The 23456-nt window shown below is 39.7% G+C and overlaps 1 protein-coding gene across 1 annotated transcript; it reads right to left on the bottom strand.

The window, feature by feature from the left end:
• Positions 1–10666: 10666 nt before the first annotated feature.
• Positions 10667–22504, bottom strand: LOC116222510. The gene is made up of 10 exons (XM_031576911.2): positions 22376–22504; positions 21523–21651; positions 19742–19873; positions 19530–19551; positions 17291–17344; positions 16514–16567; positions 16031–16094; positions 15742–15795; positions 15290–15311; positions 10667–10741 (listed from the first exon to the last, which is right to left on the bottom strand). Exons 2-10 carry the CDS (start codon positions 21646–21648, stop codon positions 10667–10669), a joined length of 603 nt encoding a protein of 200 aa, XP_031432771.2. The 5' UTR covers positions 21649–21651; positions 22376–22504.
• Between the last annotated feature and the right edge of the window lie 952 nt (positions 22505–23456).

Raw genomic sequence — 23456 nt, 5'->3', positions numbered from 1 at the left:
ATATGTTTCCAGAATTTGATGGATCATTTTTCAATTTTATTTGATAAAGGGTACTGGCGTAATTCAGCCCTGCATGCATTGTTATGGATACTCCTTTATAACTTGAGTATAACAAAATCTCTGTATACCGAGGTTTCAACTGGTTGTTGTCTCCATTTTCGAATCCTTTGTACATCAGAGGACCTAAAAGTTTGCTGCCATATCTTGCGATTGGTTCTATGACTGGTTTGAATATTTTGAGCCTTACAATTACTGAACACTGTACAAACCATACAGCTTTTCCTTTTAGATGACCCCATCTACATGAATGAACAAATGCCCAGTTAAAATACTACAAAATAATATTTTGCTCCCGGCCCCTGCAGCATTATAGGGGGGGCAAAAATCAGTGCATTGAGTTTTCTAAAATGAATACACAAAGGAAAAAAGACTAGTCTTAGAAATCTTATTTATGGTGCTGTGACCAAAATGTCTCTCATCCTCCTTACTACAAGTCTCAATATTCGGCGCTCCATTTCACACTGTTAACCTCCTATTCTGCCACTGACATACATTCAAACTTCTCATTTGTGTTTTTCGAGTTTATGTTGTTCTTTCTTCCTGTTGTTAACATTTGAAACTCTAAACATTTAGTACATCTGATCTATTCTTCACTAACAGTTCAACTTGCAGATACAAAATGCAGTTTTCTGCCAGATGATTTGGGCTGGAATCGGGCCTCCAAGTTCCCTGAGTGGTGCTCAGGAGCACAACACTTGTCTAAAATGTTCCTGCATAGTGAATTTCTTTCCCTGACCTCTGGATTTTTCTGAAAAGTATTTTTTCTTTTTTGGGATTTAATGGTCAGGACCCAAGTCTGCCAAAACATGTGTATGAGCTTCAGGTTCTGTTGTAGTCCCTCTGCTAATGGGGACAGCAAAACCAAGTCGTCTGCAAAGAGAAGAAATTTAATTTAGTGAGGTGCAAGTTTACAGCCCTGTCTTACTCCACGTCTCTGAAAGGAAGCTTCTGTTTTCTTTGTTCCAGCTTTAATTGAGCACTACCCATTAGTGTACATTGAATTTATCAGATCGTATGTTTTCCCTCTGATACCACTTTCAAGTAATTTTAGGAAAAGGCCGCTGTGCCAGCCTGAATCAAAGGCTTTTTGACAATTCACAAAACAGGCCTAAATCTTTGCATTATTTGTGTGCCCTTAATTGTCAATTACTGTGTTTAATGTGAAGCTATGATGTGTAGTTCTAAATTTAGTGTTGTGTGATGTTCTGTGATGAAGTCTATGATTCGTGAATTTAGGATGCTACATAAGACTTTTCCTACACCTGAATTTATATAGACCCCCCTTTTGTGGATCTGTCTTGTCTCCACTTTTAAATATGGGTGTTATCAGTCCTTCATTCCATACTTCAGGAAAGAAGCCGGTTCTAAGCCCTAAATTGAAAAGTTTGTTTTAATTGATTTGATTTGATTTGAATTCATAGTCTGCATGTTTAAGCATCTCATTTAGAATGCCGTCCGGGGCCCAGACTTTTCTTGTCTGGAGGCCTGTGTTTTTGGGTGGATAATTGTCTTAGTTTTTCCTAATGTTTTTTACATTCTGAGTCAAACCATTTTTCTTGCATTTTCTTTTTTTTAGGGGGTAGGTTTGGTTTTTGGAAAGGTAAGTTTGATTGTTGTGCCACAAGATGTGCTTTGTGGCTATGTTTACTCCTTCTTTACTGCTGTTCTTGAGTTTCATGGCTACTCATTGCTTCCTGATATTCAGGTATTCTGCTTTGCGCCCATCTTTATTGAGTTGTTATGTTATATAAATGACTGGAGTTAGAACATGGTTGGTTAGAGTGGAGTCTTTTTAGGTGTATTCTGAGCTGGTTATGGTCTGAAAAAGGGGGTTGTTGCCTGACTGTGACTGCTCTGAGCGAGAAAGGGTCCAAATATGTTAATGCGTAATCTGCTGTGCTACTGACCTGAAGGAGCCCCCTCTTAGGCAATTATTGACTATGTACAGACAGTGGGACCAACAGAGCTGCAGTAGTTCTTTCCCCATTTCTATTTGTTAATTTTATCATAGTTATTCCTTAATGGAAGAGTAAGACTGGTGTGAGTTTTGTTATTCATGTATTTGTCTCTGTTTGTGCTAGTAGTGTGTGCTTCTTCAGCTGTGTGTGCATACAGATCACCTACAATTAGGATGTTTCCCTGGGTTTGGAAGTGGGTGATTCAATTGGAGGGATGTAGATTGTCCATAGGAATATGTTTTGGGTATTGGAGCTCAGGTCTTTATTTTTATTTTTTAACTTAAGCCATATATAATTTTCACCTCCTCTAACAAGTTCAATATAATTTGTATATTTAGCTTTAAACCAGATAAGGATTCCATCCCTGAGGTCGTTCCCTGTGTCACTCCAGGGCAGCCATTTGGTGTAAGTGTCCCTCTCTCCCCCTCCCCCTCCCCCTCCCCTTGAACTCATTAAATAACTTGTTACTTTTTAGTCCAAAGGCTGATGATCTTAACCCTTGGACGTTCCCTTGACTAATTACAAAGGATTCGTATTGTTTCATGCTGCAATATGAGTTATTGAATTTGTTGTTGTTTTTTATACAGAGTGGAGTGCATTTCTTTGATTCTCGCTCTTCTGTATATCTCTCTCTCTGCATCTCTCTCTCTCTCTCTCTCTCTCTGCATTTCAATTAAATGCCATTGTCTTTATTGGCATGACTGTACAATACAACATTACCCAAGCACTTAAGCAGTAACAACAATAATAATAGTAATACAGGGAAAAATGTAATAATAATAATTAAGTAAATATAATTAAGTAAAGTTAAATTTCATAAGATATACATATAGCAGATACACGTAATGGACAGTTAGAAAAAGGGAAAACCCGTAGTTAATGTAATTTTCTTTATTCCTTTCTTTTAGCTGTTTCAGTTTTGAAGCAATGGTTGAATCTTTTTTTTTAATTTTTTTTTAGTTGAGCCCGTTTTTTTAATAGATAGGCTCTCTCTCGGGGTGTCCACCCCCTCTACTCAAACTTCACTACCATAACATAGTATTGGTTTCAGTAGTGAATCAAAAATGTGTAAGCAGTGTTTTATAGGATGGTTATATTTTAGTGATGAGTTCCTTAGCATGTAGTATGTTGTTCTTGCCTTTTCAGTTAAATATCTTATTGCACCATCAAAATGTCCTGTAGATGAAATCATTAATCCTAAATAACAATATATTTTTACCTGTTCAAGTTTTTGTTCGCCAGTTGTGATCCTATAAACACTATTAAGTATGGTGTGTCTTTTCTTGAATATCATGATTTTGGACTTATCCTGGTTAATTGGAAGGGGAGGCCTTGTTAGACTGTATTAGTTAAGAATATTTAGACTTTCCTGAAGCGCCTCTACACTAGGGGAGTGTAGGAGAGGATTGTCAGCAAAAAGCAGGCCTTTCATTTCTTCATTTAGAAATATAAGACCTGGGGCCGCAGATCTTTCAAGCTCTGTAGCCAAATCATTGATCTATATGTTGAATAAGGTTGGCCTTATTCAACAGCCTTGTCGAACTCCTTTTGTTGGTCAAAATACCAGTTATTCTGTTGTTCATTTTTAGACAGCATTTATTGTGTTTTATACCTGTCTTTAATGATGTCATACATTTAGCCTCCAATTCCACTATGAATTAGTTTCAACATAAGTCCATCATGCCAAACTGAGTGGAAAGCGTTGCTAAAGTCTATGAAACAACCAAATATTTGACCTTTTTAACATTTTGTACATGTTCCTCTATGAGTGTATGGGATGTGTATATATGAACAGTTGGTCTGTTATTTTGCGAAAAACTTATCTGGGATGAATTTATGCTATTATTATGATGGATAAATTGTGTTATTCTGTTGTTCAGGATGGCACAAAATAAGTTCCCCAAATTGCGGCCTTGTGTGAGGCCTCTATAGTTGTCAGGTTTATGTTTGTCACCTTTTTATGAATTGGTGTGATGTGGCTCACCTTTCCATTGTTCTGGAAAAGGGGTCTGACGACAGGATTAAATTGAATAATTTCAAGATTGTCTCTCTTAATTTAGGTGTGCTGTGTTTCAGCATTTGATTGTACCCTCCATCTACCCCACATAATTTTTTGTTCTTGAGGTATTTCAATTTTGTATTCAAGTTGTTTTCTCAACTGAGCATTTAAGGCTTTTTGTTCAGAATTTAGGTTACCTTTTTGTATAATTTTCAAATGTTCTATCCATTTTCTACCATCAACTAATGGGGTGACTTTTTTCTTTTTTTTTGTTCTATCGAAGTCATTCCAGTAGGTCCCGAATGTGTTGTCTATACACTGTTGCTTAACAAAGTGGATTTAACACCTTTCTCATCTCTTACTGTGAGTGTGTGTGTGTGTGTGTGTGTGTGTGTGTGTGTGTGTGTGTGTGTGTGTGTGTGTGTGTTTGTATGTCTTCAATGTATCACGCTGTTTTGGGATTAAACTAAAATATAGTCACATATTACACAATACCCCTGTTTTATTGTTTATAATATAACTATTAGTATACTGTGTATCTGTCTCTGTGTCTCTGTGTTTGTATGTGTGTATGTGTGTCTGTGTGTCTGTGGGTGCGTGCGTGTGTGTTGTTGAACTATAGCTGTTTTTGTTGAGCTACCATCTCATGAACAAATGTCTTATGGATCAAACCTTACAAAACTAAATCTTTTAAACTTGAATAAGCCGGTATCATTACCATTAGCCCATAGGGATTATGTATATATCATCTTAAAGTTTCCTATAATAGAGTGAAAGAATGCCATCTCACAGGCTGACAAGACCTTGCTATGCTTGAGCGCCTGATAAGTCATATGGTTTACTTGGGTAACACCGGTTTACGACATCATTCACCACAAAATTTCTGTTATCAACCCCGTGCTCACGCCTAGAGCAGCCAGCCATCCTGACCCCTGCTATGCCAACAGGATAGATCCTGGTCAGAAACACCATTGCTACGCCGGGAAATCTCACCCTCTCAGATAACACCTTACTATCAAAATGATTCACACCATTTGTGGGGGTCAACTGCCTGTGTGGAGGGGGGAGAAAGGGCAGAGGGCCGGTCTCATCCATCCAATATGACAAGCAAGCTGTCACCCAAAGCTAGATCAAAACTAACCATCCATCCGATTTGTCATATTAATAACCCTTTATGACCTTTATGACCCCTCATTACTCCAATTATGACACATACCCTCCTCTAAAGACTACTCACGTGCACTTCAACAGTCATTCATGAAGTTTAACTAAATCTCGAATGTATACACAAATCAAATGATTGGAGTCATCTGCAAAGAATATAATTCGTGGTGTATTTCATTTTCATAAGCATAATATAAAAATGTGTGAGAATCTGATGATTTGTGGTATTAAAGTCTTACATTGTCCTAAAGGCAGATCACGTCTTGTTCAAAGAAACTACATTTCCCACAACCCCCTTTCTCTTGTTAAGGATCATATTTCTTGTGAGGCCTGTAGTCCAGCAGCCACACAGATGTTCAGCAGAGGACCACTCAAGGTTCAGTACATGTTGCACATAAGTAAACCCTACGTGAGTTATGAATTAACTTATTCATGACAAATGACTCCCCATGTGTTTTATGCTGCAAATAGAAACATGAAATAGATGTGAAAATGATGCTTATATCTAACTGCTTAAGCATAATTCAACAAGCTTTTTTGAAGCAAGTGAACATGTTTAATTCTATACATTGAGGGGACACTGGTGCATAGAATCTTTAGCTTCACCATATTTAACCGGTGTTGCAGGCACTTGTATTTCACAAAATTTTAATGTGTGCGTTACAGATAATTATTAATCGGTCATATATTATGAGATTAGATGGTCAGTCGGTTAGAGCAGTATTCCGCTATGTATGCAGAGGATGAAATTCCTTTCCTGTCTTGCTTGTACCTGCTGTTGTCCACCTGAATGTTCCAAAGCACATGCCAGGCTGTGTGACTTGTACAGGAGAAAATGCATAATAGCCCAGGTTTTGGTCAATGTGGCACTCATGAAGTTACTGACACTGTTGATGATGGCAACTAATGGATGGAAAAAGCAGTCAGATGTACATCAAAGAAGTATGATTTTTACACGATGATGGACACCGTGAGGGATGGGGTCAAGAGGAATGTCATTTTTTCCTCAAGATGTCTTGGACACAGAAAAAAAGACAGGCTTGTTAAATTAGAGCTGAACTCAACATGTGGCCCACAGTCGACATCCTCACGAAATGTCGCCTATTAATGAAGTTTACATGAAGTTGTACTCTATTCATAAAAAAAAACTTGTGTCCTCCACAACAATGTGTCCTACAGTCTCATATGTCATATTTGCTATATGGAAAGAATGGCCAGCTTAAAACTCATTGGGTAGTCCACTAGTTCACAGAATGCAAAAGGCATTAGCTCACACTAATAGCATATACAGTATGTATGGAATTGAAATAACCATGGCGGAATGTGGGTGGGAACATTTAAAACAGTAATGCCACTTGACATTCAAAACCAATCCAAAACCCTCCTGAAGGTGTGTTTGGAATGAGGAGGAAGCTAAAAGAACACAGACTTGCGGAAGTTAAGGATACATTTTATACATTCATACAGTGGCATAGAAGAATTTAGGCACTCCTGATTTCCTCAGTTCATAATGTAATTAAGGAATGACAGTCAACAGGAACGGTGGAGGTCAGGTTAAGGTCTGGAAGATCAAGAACACTTTCTAAGAGAACTGCTCATAGGATTCTAGAAAGGCCCATCAGACCCGTTTGGCTGCAAGATCTTCAGGAAGATGATCCAGACCCTAGAGTGGTGGTGCACTTTTCTACTGTGCAACAACACCTGCATAAACATGACCTTCATGGAAGAGTCATCAGAAGACAACTTTTCCTGCGACCTCATCACAAAATTCAACATCAGAAGTTTGCAAAGGAACATCTAACATCAGGTTGGAAACCGGTCCTACGGACTGATGAACCAATTAAAGTCCTAGGAAGGATGTCTGTCCTAAACAGAGAACCAAGAGTAAAGTATGGAAATGATACAAAAAGCCTTGATACAAAAAAAACATGCTTCTCACCAGATGTTTCAGTTTCTCTTTAAACAATGGCTGACTTTGTAGTGGTCGAGAATACATACCGAAGACACGTTAGAATTAAATTATATTTGCTGTGAATACAAAGAGAAATACTGAACGTGGAATTGATCTGAAATTAAGCATCATCGATACATGACAAATTAAATATGTGGAATACTTGTGGAATACATCAGAATTAAAGAAGAGGCACCATGACCCCGACACACAAAAAAAAGGTCACCTTCATCCCGTAACACACATACACACATATACACTACACAAACGCATGGGCCTACTGACGAGGAAGGCTCTGCTCTTCTCTGTTGATATGTCTCATGTTGCTCAGGTTACAACTATCATATATTATGACTCTTTCTTTTACAAAAGAGGAAATGGTTGAAGGCAGGCACACTGGGGTACATGTCAGAAAGTAAGGACTCAAGACACTGGAGCGGCAATTCAATTACATTTTATTTTATTTATACAGCAGCAAAACTAAACAATTGTCTCAAGGTGCTTTACAGTGTCACGGTACCAGGCACAGAGTACAGGAGTAGAGGTGATGACAAATCTAATGTGTGCCAGTGATTGTGTTCCTAGCCGAGATAGAGATTATATGGGGGGAGGTGAAAGCAGTAATGATTCCTACATGATGCTCAGTTTCAGCACATTTCAATTCCTCTACCTAAACCACATCTCCATCATTTAAGTTTCTACGCCCTGTGGAAGAAAAAAAATGTTACAAAAATGATAATTTCTTATAAGTGACCACATAAATATAATTTAGAGTGGGCACATCAAGGGTACAGAAGATACTACTTCTGTAAGCCCAGCTTTGGCCTAGTCTGGGTGGCATCCATTCTGTGAACCTGCCAAGCCAATGCTGTCTGGGTGGCTGAACGTGGCCACTCCACAATGCCATCCTTACAGAAATATGACTGTGGTACATTTGAGTTCCTGTGTCCACACACTAAAACAAGCTCATCTTTGCTTAGGCTTAAAGTTGATCCCTTTCGAGTGGGTGAGGCATAGGGTGGCACCTGTGTGCGTTGCAGAGAGAGAGGAGATCATGTCTGAAGAATGGACTCAAGACCACTGGGTCTCATAGAAACTCATAGGCTGTATAAAGAGGCTTGTGTTTGCACACATTCTGGGCTTTGTAAATGGGAAACAGAGAAGGTGGCTCTTACTGTCACTGTACTCTTACTGTGGTTCTTACTACAGAATCGCAGACTGGACCTTTAAGTTTCAAGCTATTCATGTGTATTTGCTGAGGTATGTTTTGAATCTTTTACTCTTTGTATTCTGCACTCAAACTGAGAGGGTAGGTTCATGAGCGCACACGACACACATACACACACCCTAGGCAAACACATACTTACACACATATACTCTAGGCGCGCGCACACACACACACACAGAGAGAGAGAGAGAAATAAATAATACACGTAGAAACACAAACACACTCAACCTTTAGTCAATAGTTTGGAGAGGTTATTATACCACTAAAACATCACCACACCATCATATATGTTTCCACTATAAACCTCTATATACACAACAATGGCAACTGGTGCTTTCAAACACTGAAAGACAACTGTGCTGTTCATTTTCTAATGCCAAAACTATTACAGAAAGAGCTATTGGAACAGAGGCCCCTACACAACCAATGTTGTCTTAAGCGAATATTCCAAACTCCAGATGGAGCATGATTCACAGTGATCTGCTTCATAAATAACCCCTCAGCTGAGTGTGTGTGCACTGGAGACAGGAAGAGTCTTTAGCACGAAAAAAAACAAGAGAAATGGGAATTGTCTCTAGGTTACGCAAACCAAACTGGGAACGGCTAAAAAAAAAAACACCAGTCACGGTGTGAAGTGTGGATGCAACCAAGTCCACTAAAACAGCAGCAGTTACTGATAGGGAAATATGAACCTCTGACTTTAATCAAGTATGTATGTGTGTAAAATCATATGCCTTTGTTAGCTGAAACATGACCTTTTTGTTTCTGTATATCTTTGATTCTTAAGTGCTGACGTTTCTAACCCTGTGTATGTGCTTAAAAGTATACCTTCTGTGTGTGTGTAAGCAAGCGCTGATAAGAAAAACTACTTTTCTGCCTTGCTGATACATTACCTTGCAAAAAGCATAGTAAGATGACCTTGGACGTCAGAGACCCACCACGTGGTTATCCCTGCTGACAACGTGTTTTGGCGTCAGATAACGCTAAATTCTTTCTATATAAACCTTGTGTGATGTGTTTCATTGGCTTCTCTCTCGTCTGCTGCAGTCTGGGAGTGAGCCCAGGCTCTCTCTCTCTCTCTCTCTCTAAGAGTGGGTCCATGCCTCTCTCTGGCATGCCGTCCCGGTGGGTGAGCACGACAGGTTTGTTGTTGTTGTTGAATAAATATACTTATACGCAACTCTAGAGTCCTGAGGTAACTTGAGTGAATTTTCACCTAACAGTTACGGTGTTCACACAAGATGAGTTTCCACCCAAAAAAGCCAAATTATGTCATTACCAGAGTTGTTGCAAACCAACACAACCATGTAAACCATGTTCCAGTGGGTGTCTCACCTTACCTTCTGAACTAAAAAAACAGAACTACAGTGTTATACCCCAACATGGCCACGCTTGTCTTTGTGTTCAACTGGACATGAACTGGCTGGCTTTGTGTGTCTCCTCAGCTTGGCTTGATTAGAATAGTCTGAATCATCCATTTGATAAGCATCACATGTTCCTGCTGCGGATGGAGGAATGCACAAAGTAACTGATCAATGGCTGACTGGTCAGACACAACAAAATGTCAATGACTACACCTCAATAACCTAAATAACAACCTCGGCAAACAGCTGGCATTTGCAAAGGTGATCTGATCTGATGCTGGACTGTATTGAGGAAAGAGGAATGAGGAACGAGGAACTGTTTGTTTGGTGTACTAACACACCACTATCTACCTGAGGCATGATCAAAATGTGGAGGGGTACATTCTGTGAAGGGCAGCAGCGCCTCCATAAAGATGTTATGCAGATAAGTTGACAGTACACAAGTCTACACCTGTTACACATGAACACACAGGCTAATCCAGATCCTGGCACACTATAATCACAAGGGCCTACATTTCTGTGTGTCTGTGTGTGCGCATGTCTATGGTATCAGGTCACCACGACTACATTATGCGGCTCTGCAAAGCTGCTCTGCCCTTGATAACCTCAGTTGACAATTTGTTATTCATGTTATCAACCAAGATAACAAGGCCTATCCGACTTTTGAGAAAAATGCAATCAAGAAATATAAAATATCTTAACGCCTGCTTGTGTAACAGTTACTATGATAACAGCCACCTTAGGACTTTGATAAACACTGAGTAGGTGATATTTATGGGATTGTAAATCATTTAGCAAGGCAAGATGAGCTTTTGTATTTGCTGAATCCTACTTACTAACCTTTTCTCACAATAACGGTTAGGTGAAAATTCAGTCAAGATACCTCAGGACTCTGGACTTACATATAAGTGTATTTATTAAAAAACAACAAGCTCGTTGGGTTCACCCACGTTCCAGCAGGTCGGAGAGAAGCACGGGTCCTCTCTCAGAGAGAGGGGGCCCGGGCTTACTCTCAGACTGCAGCAGATGAGAGAAGAAATATTAAACACATCACACAAGGTTTATATAGATAGAAGTTTAGCGTTCTCTGGCACCAAAACAATACGTCAGCAGGGATTACCACGTGGTGGGTCTCTGACGTCCGAGGATATCTTACTAGGCTTTCTGTCTTGTAAAGATGTCAGTTCGACCCTTCTTATAACCTCTGGTCTAAAACATGCTCTTACACATATGCAGACTAAGTGGCACCTAATAATCTAAGTTACACACACACAGAAACACAGAAAAGCCATGTTCCTGCTTACATAAGCACATGATTCAGGTAATTATTAATACAAGGCACTTGATTAATATATTCTTAAGTCATTAACAGTGTTTTGAAATTATCTCTGTCAATGACATTCATGAGTTTTGTAAGGTTGCCATTTACATGCTATAACTGTTTGTGCCTTAAGGGCATTGACAACTAATATGTTTTGAACAAGCTCCAATCCGGAACAGGGTGGGTGGAGCTGGTGTTGCTGCTGCTGCAACAAGTTGTCGGTACACATTCAAGCAAAACACAGCTTTATACAAGGAACCTACTGCAGATGCTGCCAAGTGTACGACAGGTAGGCATATGATATTTTTTCTGGTTATGATATGGTCACATTGCCTTGACTGTTTTGAGTCCTAACCTTGCAAAACTTCCTTCTGTGTTGTATGATGTATCCTACAGAAAGTGAGGATTTGCAGAGCAGCAAAAAGTGAAACTAGATTGTCCTGTTGATCTGACAGGACACAACTGATCTGCAGGGATGTGAATTAATTAATTCTCAGCAGAATTTGCATTTCTGGTGCATATGCTAAAAACCTTAACCATAACGATATTTACTCATACAATTATTGCTGTGTCTGGGTATGTAATATGTAAACAGGAAGAAGCATGTGCATGTAAACAAGAAAAGGCAGTTGAAGGTTTTTACTGTACTGCCTCCTATCCTGTACTTTGTGTCACGGAATAAGACTAAGCATTTGCCTCTAGAATGTCAACTAGACTGCAAACGGTCCATGTTGGCAAGGGAGAGTGAGTGTATGTGTGTATGTACACATGTATGTGTGTATGTATGTACACATGTATAGGTGTATGTATGTACGCATGTATGTGTGTGTACGCATGTATGTGTGTATGTACACATGTATGTGTGTATGTGTGTACGCATGTATGTGTGTGTACGCATGTATGTGTGTATGTACACATGTATGTGTGTGTACGCATGTATGTGTGTATGTATGTACACATGTGTGTATGTGTGTATGTATGTTAGCATGTATGTGTGTATGTGTGTATGTATGAGACAGTTGAGTTGTTATTCATGCAGTAGTTTAAGCCTGAAGAGCAGGTGGATCCCGAAAAACCAGTTTTACGTATAGTTGCAAGAACCACATCAGTCTCTTAGAGTGCCGCGCTAAATATCATAAAGTTGCAGTGGAATGACAAACTGCATTTTGTAGAAGTACAGTGTGCTGTTTCTGTTCTGATAAAATCAAAGTACACTGGGTTACTGAGGACAGTTACGTCAACTAAATGCACTGCTAACTCCACATGCCATATCATGCATATCTCATTTCGTAGCTAAAACGGTGTTAAGACTTCCCCATCCAACGTCTGTGTTAAAGCAATCTAATGACATAAAATGAAACAAAGCATGGAAGTTTCAGATACGAACACATACTGAAAACACTGATAATAAAAAAGGACTGTAAAGGGTGAGGTTCGAGTATGGTGGTGTCATCCTGGTGTATTGGTAAGAACACCTCTGGTGTAGGCAGCTTACTGTGCAGGCAGCACAGTAATGCACAGGACTCAAATCAGGCATGGCCAACAAAATACACACACTTTTTGTGGTCTAGCAGAAAGGAAATAAATGACAAATTATACATTGGTTTGCATAAATAACATAAAGGCTTAATATGTACAGATCAAAAACACAACAAAGATTTTGACAACAGTACAATTGTAGTAGTTACTGTATGACAAGACTGCCCTCTACAGGTCAATCACGTCCTTTTTAGTAGTCAGGAATAATTCACTCTAATGCCTTAATGTGCTAGCCTGACGATGTCATACTCATAATTCTAGTCAGAATATGAGTCTGATATCGCTCCATTGGGCTGTGATTATGGGGCGTGTTTCAACCGAACCAGGAAAAAAAACGCATCTTCGCTCAATTGGATATACCTACAACCAATCAGAGTAACGTAGTATGACCATAACGTAGACCATCTGGGCCATCTGATACATTAAACTTTTACCGGATCCCGTAGGAAGGACGGCAAAAACATCTTTTCGATCGACAAATGCCTTGATCACGTTTCTCTGTTCCTCTTTCAAAATGAATGTGCTGTCAATGTCTTCTAAAACAGACTCGAATCTCCACATTTCAGCTCTCCAGCGGCAGCCATGTTTTTTGAAAACAAATTCAATCCAAGCGCTCTTTGGTGACGTGGTTGATTACGTTACGGTTGATCATCTGTCCATCATCGTATAAAGCCCGCCCTGACAATTTGATTGGTCTATCTATCTCCTCACAGACCAGCTGCTAACATCAACTACGTTGACAATAGGGAATTAATTTGTACGTTCATCCAACAAAGAGAACAAACGTACAGCTCGTCAGTAACGCACAAACTTGCAGGAAAGTAAGTAGGATATGTCTATGGTCACATATGTCTATATGTCTATGGGTTTTGCCCGGCGCCTAGGAAGCGGAGCTGCGTGCGCAACCTGCCTGGGCCGAGTGTGACATTGATGAGCGGTGCGCCTCCGCACCTTGCGCTGGAAAGTTGAGAATAGTTCAACTTTTAAGCGCATCTAAAAAACGCTAGAAAGACGCAACGCGTGGCGGAGAAAATGCGCACACACAAGGCGCGCCGTACCATAGGAAACAACGCATTTGCTAGCGTCCCGTTTTTAAAAACGCGTTTGGTGTGTTTCGGCCCATAGGAAACAATGGTTTTGCTAGCGTCACGTTTTTTGTTCACACACACACACACACACACACACACACACACACACACACATTATGTGTTTTATTGTGGCACGATTTTTTTGTACTTGTAATACTTCCTCTGTACTCATGTGAACTCATGAAGCAAGTGTGCTATTGGGATTGCTGAAGAGATGTGTGTGTGAGTCACGTTGAGTCATATCAGTATGTGAAATTTCACCATAGACACTGAATGACAGGAAGAACATTACAGTTGTCACCAACAACATACAATTCAGCCCACTGAAATTCTTGAAGCAAAAGCCTATTACATCACGAGATTATGTTTTTGGGAAACTTCTTATTTCATGGGACATAAGGTACAATCTTTGTCCACTAGATGGCAGTTGTGTTACAGTAGATTACGTTTAATTCAAGCTGCTTTGTAAAGCTTTGTAAAGCCTTAGGGGCTCATTTGTTTGGTAGGAGATTGATGGGCATTCCTGGAGTATTGTACAGACAGCAGACCATTTTTGGTACTTTCCCTGTCAGTGCCCCTGTTCACCTCCCACAGACAAGATGTGATTGTGAAAAACGACACCATCTCACCTTCTATGCTACACTTAATACGTCTGTAAAGTCTAGAGAGCACACATGTAGGCTTGCATGCAATGGTCTGTACAATATGTCTCCAAGATGGCTGACATAAACTCGTTTTCTGACCTTCTATCTCACGTTTAGTCTATTAGGCCTAATTGTGCTGCTTATAAACAAGGCCTATGCAAATGATTATTTTGCCTGTGTCATGCCAAAAGCATCCGAAACTATCCAAATATTTATTTCATGTTATGCAATAAATATTATGAATTCATGTGAATGATTTGACATGTTAGCCAAGCTGTGATTGTGAAAAACGAAAATGCTATATATGCTTCTATGCTATACTTAATAAGTCTGTAAAGTCTAGAGAGCACACATGTAGGCTTGCATGCAATGGTCTGTACACAGGTTATAGCTCTCTAACTCAATACTGGACTGATTTCGATCGTTTTTGTCCCTGCTACAAATTTGGACACAGAAAATCAAAAAAATATTCCAAAGTTTATTTACATAAAAAAAGATATTAAGTAATCTCTTGAAAATGGAATATGAAAAATAAAGTACATTTCACAGTCTCGCAAACGGCGAGTAGAGCTCAGACCATGCCGACAGTAGAATGAAAATGTCTCTGACTCGTGCCATTAACACCGGCTCCCCTCAAGGCTGCGTTCTTTCCCTTCTACTCTTCTCCCTGTACACCAACAGCTGCACATCCCGTCACTAGTCCGTCAAGCTCTTTAAGTTCGCGGATGACACGACTCTCATAGTGCTCATCTCTGGTGGGGATGAGTCAACCTACAGGTGGGAGATTGACCATCTGGTGACCTGGTGTGGACAGAACAACCTGGAGGTCAACGCTCTGAAAACAGTGGAGATGGTTGTAGAATTCAGAAAGAACACAGCCCCACCTAGCATCATCACCCTGAGAGACTCCCCAGTCGACACTGTGGAGTCCTTCCGCTTCCTGGGCACCATCATCTTCCCGTCTGCGGTTGGCCTCATCATCAAGGGGTCTCAATCTTACAAAAATCAAATTAGATCACTTAGCACTAATGATGCTTGAATTTTTCAGCATTGCAGTTTAATTTATTAAAATACAATCATTATTCAGCAAGTAATATACAGCAATTTTTTTGCCCTAACAGAAACAAATTAAGGCGCTGTTATACCTTCATACAGTATAGCAAACAGCCATATTTAAGGCAGGCCTGTGCAGCCTTGTCACGATTACCTGTGGCTTCGTAACATGGAAATGGCCTTGACCGTACTGACTGATACCAAAGCATTTTGAGAGTGACACTCGATAGGTGAAAAAGTCGCCTCTCTAAACAGACATGGGACCATGTTTTTCTTCAGTCTCCGCACAACTTAAGTTAACTGGTTAAATAGCATTGAAGCACCCGATTTACTCCAAACTGTATTTTATGTGTAAACATAAAGGGTACTCACTGCTCTGGATCAGTGGACCTCTCATTGGGTACCCTCTGGTGTTGCTCACGCTGTCTGAAATAACATCATGAGGTCAAATCAAATCTGTAAAATCTCTAGTCATCTATATCCTGATGTACAGTCAAATCATTAAACACATGTTATGAACAAATCTGGATTCACAAATTCAAAATGAATGAGACAATTCCTTTATAATGCAAGCATTGCAAGTATTTTATATATTATTATTATTTATATATTTATATTATTTGGTACACACATTTTATATAAATATATAAAATACACTCACCGGCAAAGCAAGAAAGCAACCAAAAAAACAACCAACAACATGACCAGAGGGACGCCTACAGCGGCTGTCCATGCAAAATACACAGAACATAAAAATACAAGGGTGATTATGGTGTGTTTAAATTACCCAATGTAGGATATGAAGATATGACAGAAAGTCATGTAAAGATGATAGATCAGTCTACAGTAAAAAGAAGTTAAATGACTAAGTCATGACCATGGAAATGTATGTCAAAAGCTTCATCACAGTATAAGGCCCGTAATCTCCCTAGCGCTTAAATCGCAATTTATGGTCATCCGTTGACGGGATGCTCCTAACAATTAGATACTTCCATCACACCCTCATCCATCACATACTAACAGCTCCAATAGCCTGGCTCAAACCAACCTTTGTCTTAATCTTTAATAGAGTTCAATAAAAAGTAAATGTTGACGGCAAACGTACAGCCATGTACACATGTGGCTCTACATCATCAAAACTTACCAGCTAACGTCAATTTACTCTGAGAGGTGGTTCCACCAGGTGAGGTAGGGCCCACTGCAGTAACAGACAAATATACAAAACAAATTACACCCTGTGAGAGAATGCGTTAGAGGGCAGTAGAATGATGATTTAAGTGACATTTAGATTAAATTTAGCCGGATACCTTCCTTATACTTTCTATCAAGACTGTAAATTCTGAAGTGCCTCCAATAAGCAAGCAGAAAAAGGGAAAAGGGAAACAAAAGGGAAAGGGAACAAAAGGGGAGTCATAGCCATTTTGTTTCTCTTCTAAACTTATCTTTAGTACACCATTTCACAAGTTAGAGTTCCAAATGTGCCTTAAATTCGAAGCAGGAAGCATGTTAGGCAGGGTCTCCTGACCTGGAACAGCTTGCAGGGTGTTGTGCAGAAATAGCTGTGCAGCCAGAAATGGTAGGCTAACAAGACAACAACACCCCAAAGGATGCAAGCAGTTGAGGCTTACTAGACACACCTGTGCATGGTTCAGTTAAATATCTAATAATGTCCAAGATTGAAGGCATTTGAGGATTAGTAGCTGAGTTTTTTAAATTGCTTTAACAAACAATTTGATGTGATGGAGAAGCTGCCAAGAGAGAACACCCCACTGTTGAAACTCAGTTGGTGTTAGTTGGTACAGGTTACATATGAAATTGACAGGTAGCAGATGTCTTTACCAGGTAAGAGTGGGTTTGATGGACAGTCAAATTAGGGAAAGGAAAAATATGTAAGCAATGTAAATAGTATGTGTGCTCCTACCAGATGTATTGGAATTAGTCTGTGAAGCGCTTCCACCTGGTGAGGCAGGGACCACTGCAGTGAAATACAAATGTGAAAACATAACATCATGAGAGAGGATGCATTACAGTAAAGTGCAACATAGATATCAAATTTTCTTCAGATGTTGTATAAACCACAATTATGGAAGCCATAATTTAGAAGGTTAATTTAGATCTTTTCAATTTAATCTATATTAATTTAGATTTTCTCAAGATCTTGACTTCAATATCTTGATATAATGAAACTGTCACACTGAAACGCCACCATTTTGTTTTAGCTTTAGGAGGAAACAATAAAACATACAAGGTTTGTTTTATTTCATTTATATCGGGTCGCCCATTAAACCTCCAGGCAGTAGATGTTCTTAGTTACAGTATCAGTGTTTCTAACAGATAAGCTGTTTGTAATTGTTTACAATTATGTCAATGCTTCACTCAAGATGAATGAGTTATGATTTTACATTTATGATAAGGTAGGGAAATGGTCAATCCTCCTGTCAAACTGACGCAATTCAAAAGTCGACAACAGAAACTTTTCAGGGACGACGCTTCAAACGACTGGTCGCGAGCGGTAGTTCCGACCACCCAACCTTGCGACCATGTTTGCGACTGATCGTTGGAACTCCGCTTTTCGAGAAACACCAAAACGATGAACCACGGTTGTAACGACGGAGGTTGTGACAATGGTACGACAACGACGCTTTCGAGAAACCCACCCCGGGACAAGACCGACACTAAATTGGTACCTTCAGTGCAATCATTTCAGATGTATTCCCCCTGTGAACACTAGTTCTTCTTTGGTTGGTTGTCTTCGCCTTTAGACGTTAGATATTGCAATCGAGATTGTATTCTCCCAATTGTGGTTCCTCAGTGGTGGAATGGCCAAGGCATACCTAATTATGTCTGGTATATTCCTTATAATCGTCTCTCTCTCATTTTGTTGTGGGTTGTTCCATTTGGTTTTATTTGGATAAAAGCCTCTGCTATAGGCCTACACAAACTTAAAATCTTGATCAGAGAATGAGAATGCACTGATGCAAGATGGCTGAGATAAACTCGGCTTCTGACCTTCTATCTCACTAGTGGCGTAAGGTAGTTACGACGGGCCCAGGTGCAGGCTTTTATGACGGGCCCTATAGTGAACGCTAATTACTATCGTAGCGTTCCCTTCTTCTGCCCCCGCGTCTAAAAAAAACGCTATACAAAGATATTTGGTATCGATATAAATAGTGTTTAATTAATCAACCTTACATATTTCAGAACACAATATTTGAGGGGCGAAAATTAGGGTCTGAGATTCTTCTGTCAGACGCAGTACTGGGGGGGGGGAGGGGTCCCCATAAATATGTCTATGGGCACGACTCACCAGCCCAGATGCGACTGCACCTGCTGCAACCCCCTATAGTTACGCACCTGTATCTCACGTTCCTCCCTACACTTATCCGAAACAGGCACATTAGGCCTAATACTGAGCAGACATAATTTACAGATGAACATTCAACGTCTATTAGGCCTAATTGTGCTGCTTATAAACAAGGCCTATGCAAATGATTATTTTGCATGTGTCATGTCATAACTATCCAAATCATGTTATGCAAAAGAATTCATGTAAATTATTTGACATGTTAGCCAACAGTAATTTTTAACTTTTCAACCCATAAATTGTGTTCGCCGACAGAATTGACCGGCCTAATAAAAAAGATTTTTGTAAACTTTTGATTTTGATCTATTTTACCTAAAACGTAAGTTATTATCTTTATGACAGTTTAAACAATTATAGGCTATTATAATTTCTAGTTTTAAGTCTCTTCCAAATTACGTCACTTATTCACTTCACAAAATATTTTACCATAGGCTATAAAACTAACCTAGTGCAAATCTAATTTCATCATTATTAGTGGCCGATGTTATGTATTGACAAAAACCAACATCCATTTAAAATATAGGCCTACATAAAATGATATCATTAAATGATTTTGTGTAACATTTTATCCAACGTAATAACACTTGCTATGTATTCGGTCAAATATGACATGAAAATTAGTCATAGTCTGACTTGAGGAAACTATCCATCAATCCATATCACCACACTATTTGAAATTATAGCCATTGGTTGAAAAGAAAAACATAGGCTATAAAAATACCTACGATTTGAAAACCTCTCATCAAATTTTATATTTCAGATCAAATAAACAAACAACGATACAACTGAATCTTACCATATGATGCTCGATATTTGTCCTGAAACGAATCAACAAAATAACATCATTAAATAAATCACATTCAAATAACAAATGGTTGTTTCTACTAGCTGCTAACCCTACTTGGGAAATAATTTAAAAAGAATGCTTAACAATTTACTTCCTATCAGTAGAAGATGCAAAAATGCCCCCGGTCTGCAATCCCGGGGAAATCACCAAAAGATACTTACCGAATATTTGCCGGAACAAGAGATAGACCATAACAGATTCACTGGTCTCTTCGTGACCAAACTGTTCCGTGTAACATTGATGCCAGGGTCCATGAAGTTTTTTTCTGGGTATTGTCCAATGCTTTTGTTGTCCTAGAAAAAATGAGAAAAGCAGGAAAACCATTTAATATGTTTAGATGTGAGAGCATTCCCGTGTGTCTGTGTGTGAGTGCATACAACATGTGGGGGGCACGGACCATTCATTGTCACATAATATTACGGTTGAAATATTTCACAAGTAATGTCCAAAGTCTAAGATTGTTTCGGTTTTGCTGCTTGTCCTTGCCTTTGGCCAATAGTTGTGCTGTGTCTTTTTGTTTTTCAACTACCTGGCTATGCAGCGTTTATACTCCTAACTAAAACGCCTTGACTGTCACGTCCACTTGGATTCCTCCGCGCACAATCTGTGCCGGACAGTTGGAATTGCCCGGCGCCCACGCTCAGAAAGCGTACCCTCACTTTTCTTTGGTCCTGATGCGTAGATTCCGATTTAACGGGAATATGATCGTATTCGTCGGCGTATCACTAAAGGCGTCCGATGAATAAATCACGACCCTCTCCGTCCGGTTGCATATTCCCATCACGGCTGTCTCAACGTTAATCTCGCCTTATTTATTTCCTCTGAGAAACTTGGCAACAACGTGGTGATTACTTACATTTAAACATGCTGACTCCCCCTGGTTACAGTTTCCTATGAAAACCAAGTAAAATGAAGAGGGGGTGGTCTGGCTGTGGTTTATAATTCTGGTTTAATAGTCAAATAACTTTCATTATTCAATGTTTCATCCTTTAAATATATTGCTTAGAAAGCTGTTTCCTCCTCTCCTGTTACAATTAGTTTCTCTCTTCCTAAAGCTTCTTTTTATAATTTAATAAACTCCTCACAATTATCTCAATTCTTTGCTTGGTGTGCTTGGTGACAAACATCCATGTTGATACTTAATGCTCTCACACATCTGAGTTCATTTCTGTATAATATTCTGTATAATATCTTGGTCTTTGGTTCAGTCTCTGGTATTCTGACCATAAACTCATCGAATGCAACTTCCACATTACTTCTCCTTCTCCTTTGGAGAAAATCTCTGTTGCCTATGGTGATGTTAGGTCTGTCAATCACAATCTGTTTGCTGATTCTTCAGTCCACATCCCTGTCAGACCCACATAAACTTTCCAAAACGTTTCCTCCCCTGCATGGCTTCCCTCTATAATGACACCATCTCTAGATTGCTTAATGATCTAGCCCCTTTTAAGAATAAGCTTGTCCCAGCCTCACACTCTTGTCCTTGGTTCACCCCTGCAGCTCAAAGTATAATGAAGGCCACTAACCAGCATCCTGAGTGCCTCTATAAGAAAACTGGCCTTACCGTCCACTTGTTATTTTACACTGAGCATATCCACAAGTGCTGCTCACTATACTACTCCTCCATGATAGATGGTGCTAAGATTAGGCCGACTGTTAAAAAACTCCTCCAACCTCCTTGAGGTAGCGTACCCCAATACAGCTGAGCACTGTTTTTTTTTTACATTCTTCTTTCTCTTCCTTTCAAATCTGATTTAAAGACTTTTCCTCTTCAGGAACATTTCCTCCTTTAACTGCTTAGTTTCCTTAACTTTCGCTATATAAAGTGACCTTGGGACCATGTGAAAGGTGCTTTATAGATATAACTTATGTATTATAGGCTAAAATTGAACACATTACGTTGACCACAGGCATGGGGTTACTACACAAGAAGTACTACTACCGGCACAGTGCTCCAGTCCTGCTCACACTCTGGGTGGTTCAGATGGGATTCTGGCACATTCTGCACAGTGCACAAGGTTGTCCCACTGGCAGCGATTGCAATACAAATTATTACTGGAGCAGCCATGGTCTGCAAAGACACAAACATGAAACAAAAGTAATTAATATCCATCCTTATAATAAACACACTGGTTTGTCAAAATAGAAAAAAAGCAGATACATAGCTTAAGGTCTACAGTAGGTTGGCACGGCACTTGCGTGTCCCTGGTGCAACATTATTTCCAAAGTTATGCCCTTAATGAATGAGGAAGATAAATTAGGAATAAAAGACATAGGTGGAAATCCACTTGATTCAAAGTTCACATTATTTGAATTTAGTTCATTTAACTTTAATTCATGTTAACGCATCAGGCCTTTGCTAATCCATAAACTATAACACATCTCAGCCCTGTCACCGTGCAGAGAATAAAAAAAAACGCTGAGTAACAGGGCATGGATGGGCATGAAGTGGGAGACAGCTCCTTTTCACAACCAAGTGAACCTGTTCACAATCTTGCGCAAAACTTAAGTAACAAATTTGCCCGACAAAGCGACATCTGTCAAACTTTTGACAGAGATTGAGGCACAAGCTGAAAATTTGAATGTAGCATAGTGATGCTATCACACATGTTGTCCCCGCTTTACACATCAAATTGCCGTATTACAACTGTACCTGGTGTCCGGCATATAGTTAAAAAAGCAAGAATGGCTACCACAAGCAGACATTCTTTTCCCAAAAGTATTCAAGCATTACACTAAATATCATATAGGCTATAAGTGTTAGGATAATAATTGTAAGATATTGCAATACAGACCAGTTTGCGACTGCCTTCTCCCAAAGTCAAACCGTATCTACACACTCTCACGTCACATGCACGAAAGCACCGACAAACGCCCACCGCGTCATCGAAAGATATGGTGCCTAACACATGCCTAGCATAACTTTCTTAGCGGAAGTCCCGAAATGGCCATACAATAATAAAAAAACTGTTATTTTGGAGGAATGTCTTTTATCGTTTTGGCAAGTAACCGTATAATAAGCGGGATACAATAAATATGCGGAATAATTGCCGTTGGTTTCAGTGTGACAAACGGCAGTGTCTGAGTGCATCCTCTGCCGAGGGGGTTCCTGGTGGCAAACGTGTCTTCCGTGTCTTCCAGTGAGAAAGGTCATTGACTGCTTGTCATTGACTGCTTAACTGTTTGTCATTTTGTATATTTGTATATTCAAATTCTCTCTTTCTCTAGCTCTCTCTTTCCCTCTCTCACTCTCTCTCTCTCTTTCCCTCTATCTCTCTATTTTTCTCTCTCTAATAAAGAGCCAAACACAAGGTAGCATGAGTGACACACACACACACATACCGAACACACACACACACACACACACACACATACTCTCACACACAGAGTAGGAGTGGAGTGTGAGTGTGTGCCGTGTTTCTGTATTAGCAGACCAGCTCTCTGCTGTGTGTGTTCTGTGTTTGCTTGGCCAATGGGTTCCTTCACTTTGTGTGTTTGTGTGTGTGTGAGTGTGTGTGCGTCCGTTTCCTCAAATTCAAGGCAGCTGCCTGTTGAGTGTTTTTGTAACTCTCCCTGACGTCTTTCTACACTAGCTGTATACTGTCATTAACTGGACATCGTGACTTGGGTTTCTATACTATTGTGAAAAAGGTGCTTTATTTTACTTGTGTGAAGGTTGCAGCTGATGGGATGGTCTGACACAAGTGCAAAACTAGCACCTTTATTTGCTGTACTGGGAAGGGTGTTGATGAAGCTGGGGTTTATGTTTAAAAAAACGGTTTGTGTTCAGTTGTGGGCACAGGCTGGATGGGTGGGAGCGTTATATGCAAATTCCTTTGTAGGGCAGGCCAAGTAGGCCATCCTTAAGTCACACAC

This window comes from Clupea harengus, chromosome 11 (genome assembly GCF_900700415.2).
Source record: "Clupea harengus chromosome 11, Ch_v2.0.2, whole genome shotgun sequence".
In the NCBI taxonomy this organism is placed as follows: Eukaryota; Metazoa; Chordata; class Actinopteri; order Clupeiformes; family Clupeidae; genus Clupea; species Clupea harengus.
The sequence above is the reverse complement of the archived record's forward strand: the minus strand, read 5'-3'. Positions and strand labels throughout refer to the sequence as shown.

Bases quoted from the DNA above. Each gene is read 5' to 3' on its own strand.
- LOC116222510 (XM_031576911.2), bottom strand. From the start codon at position 21,648: ATGGCTGCTCCAGTAATAATTTGTATTGCAATCGCTGCCAGTGGGACA. The intron at 16,568-17,290 runs GTAGGAGCACAC...CTGTTACTGCAG, and splicing joins GACTAATTCCAATACATCTG to TGGGCCCTACCTCACCTGGT. The intron at 10,742-15,289 runs GCCAACCGCAGA...CATCTGCTGCAG, and splicing joins TGAGACCCCTTGATGATGAG to TCTGAGAGTAAGCCCGGGCC.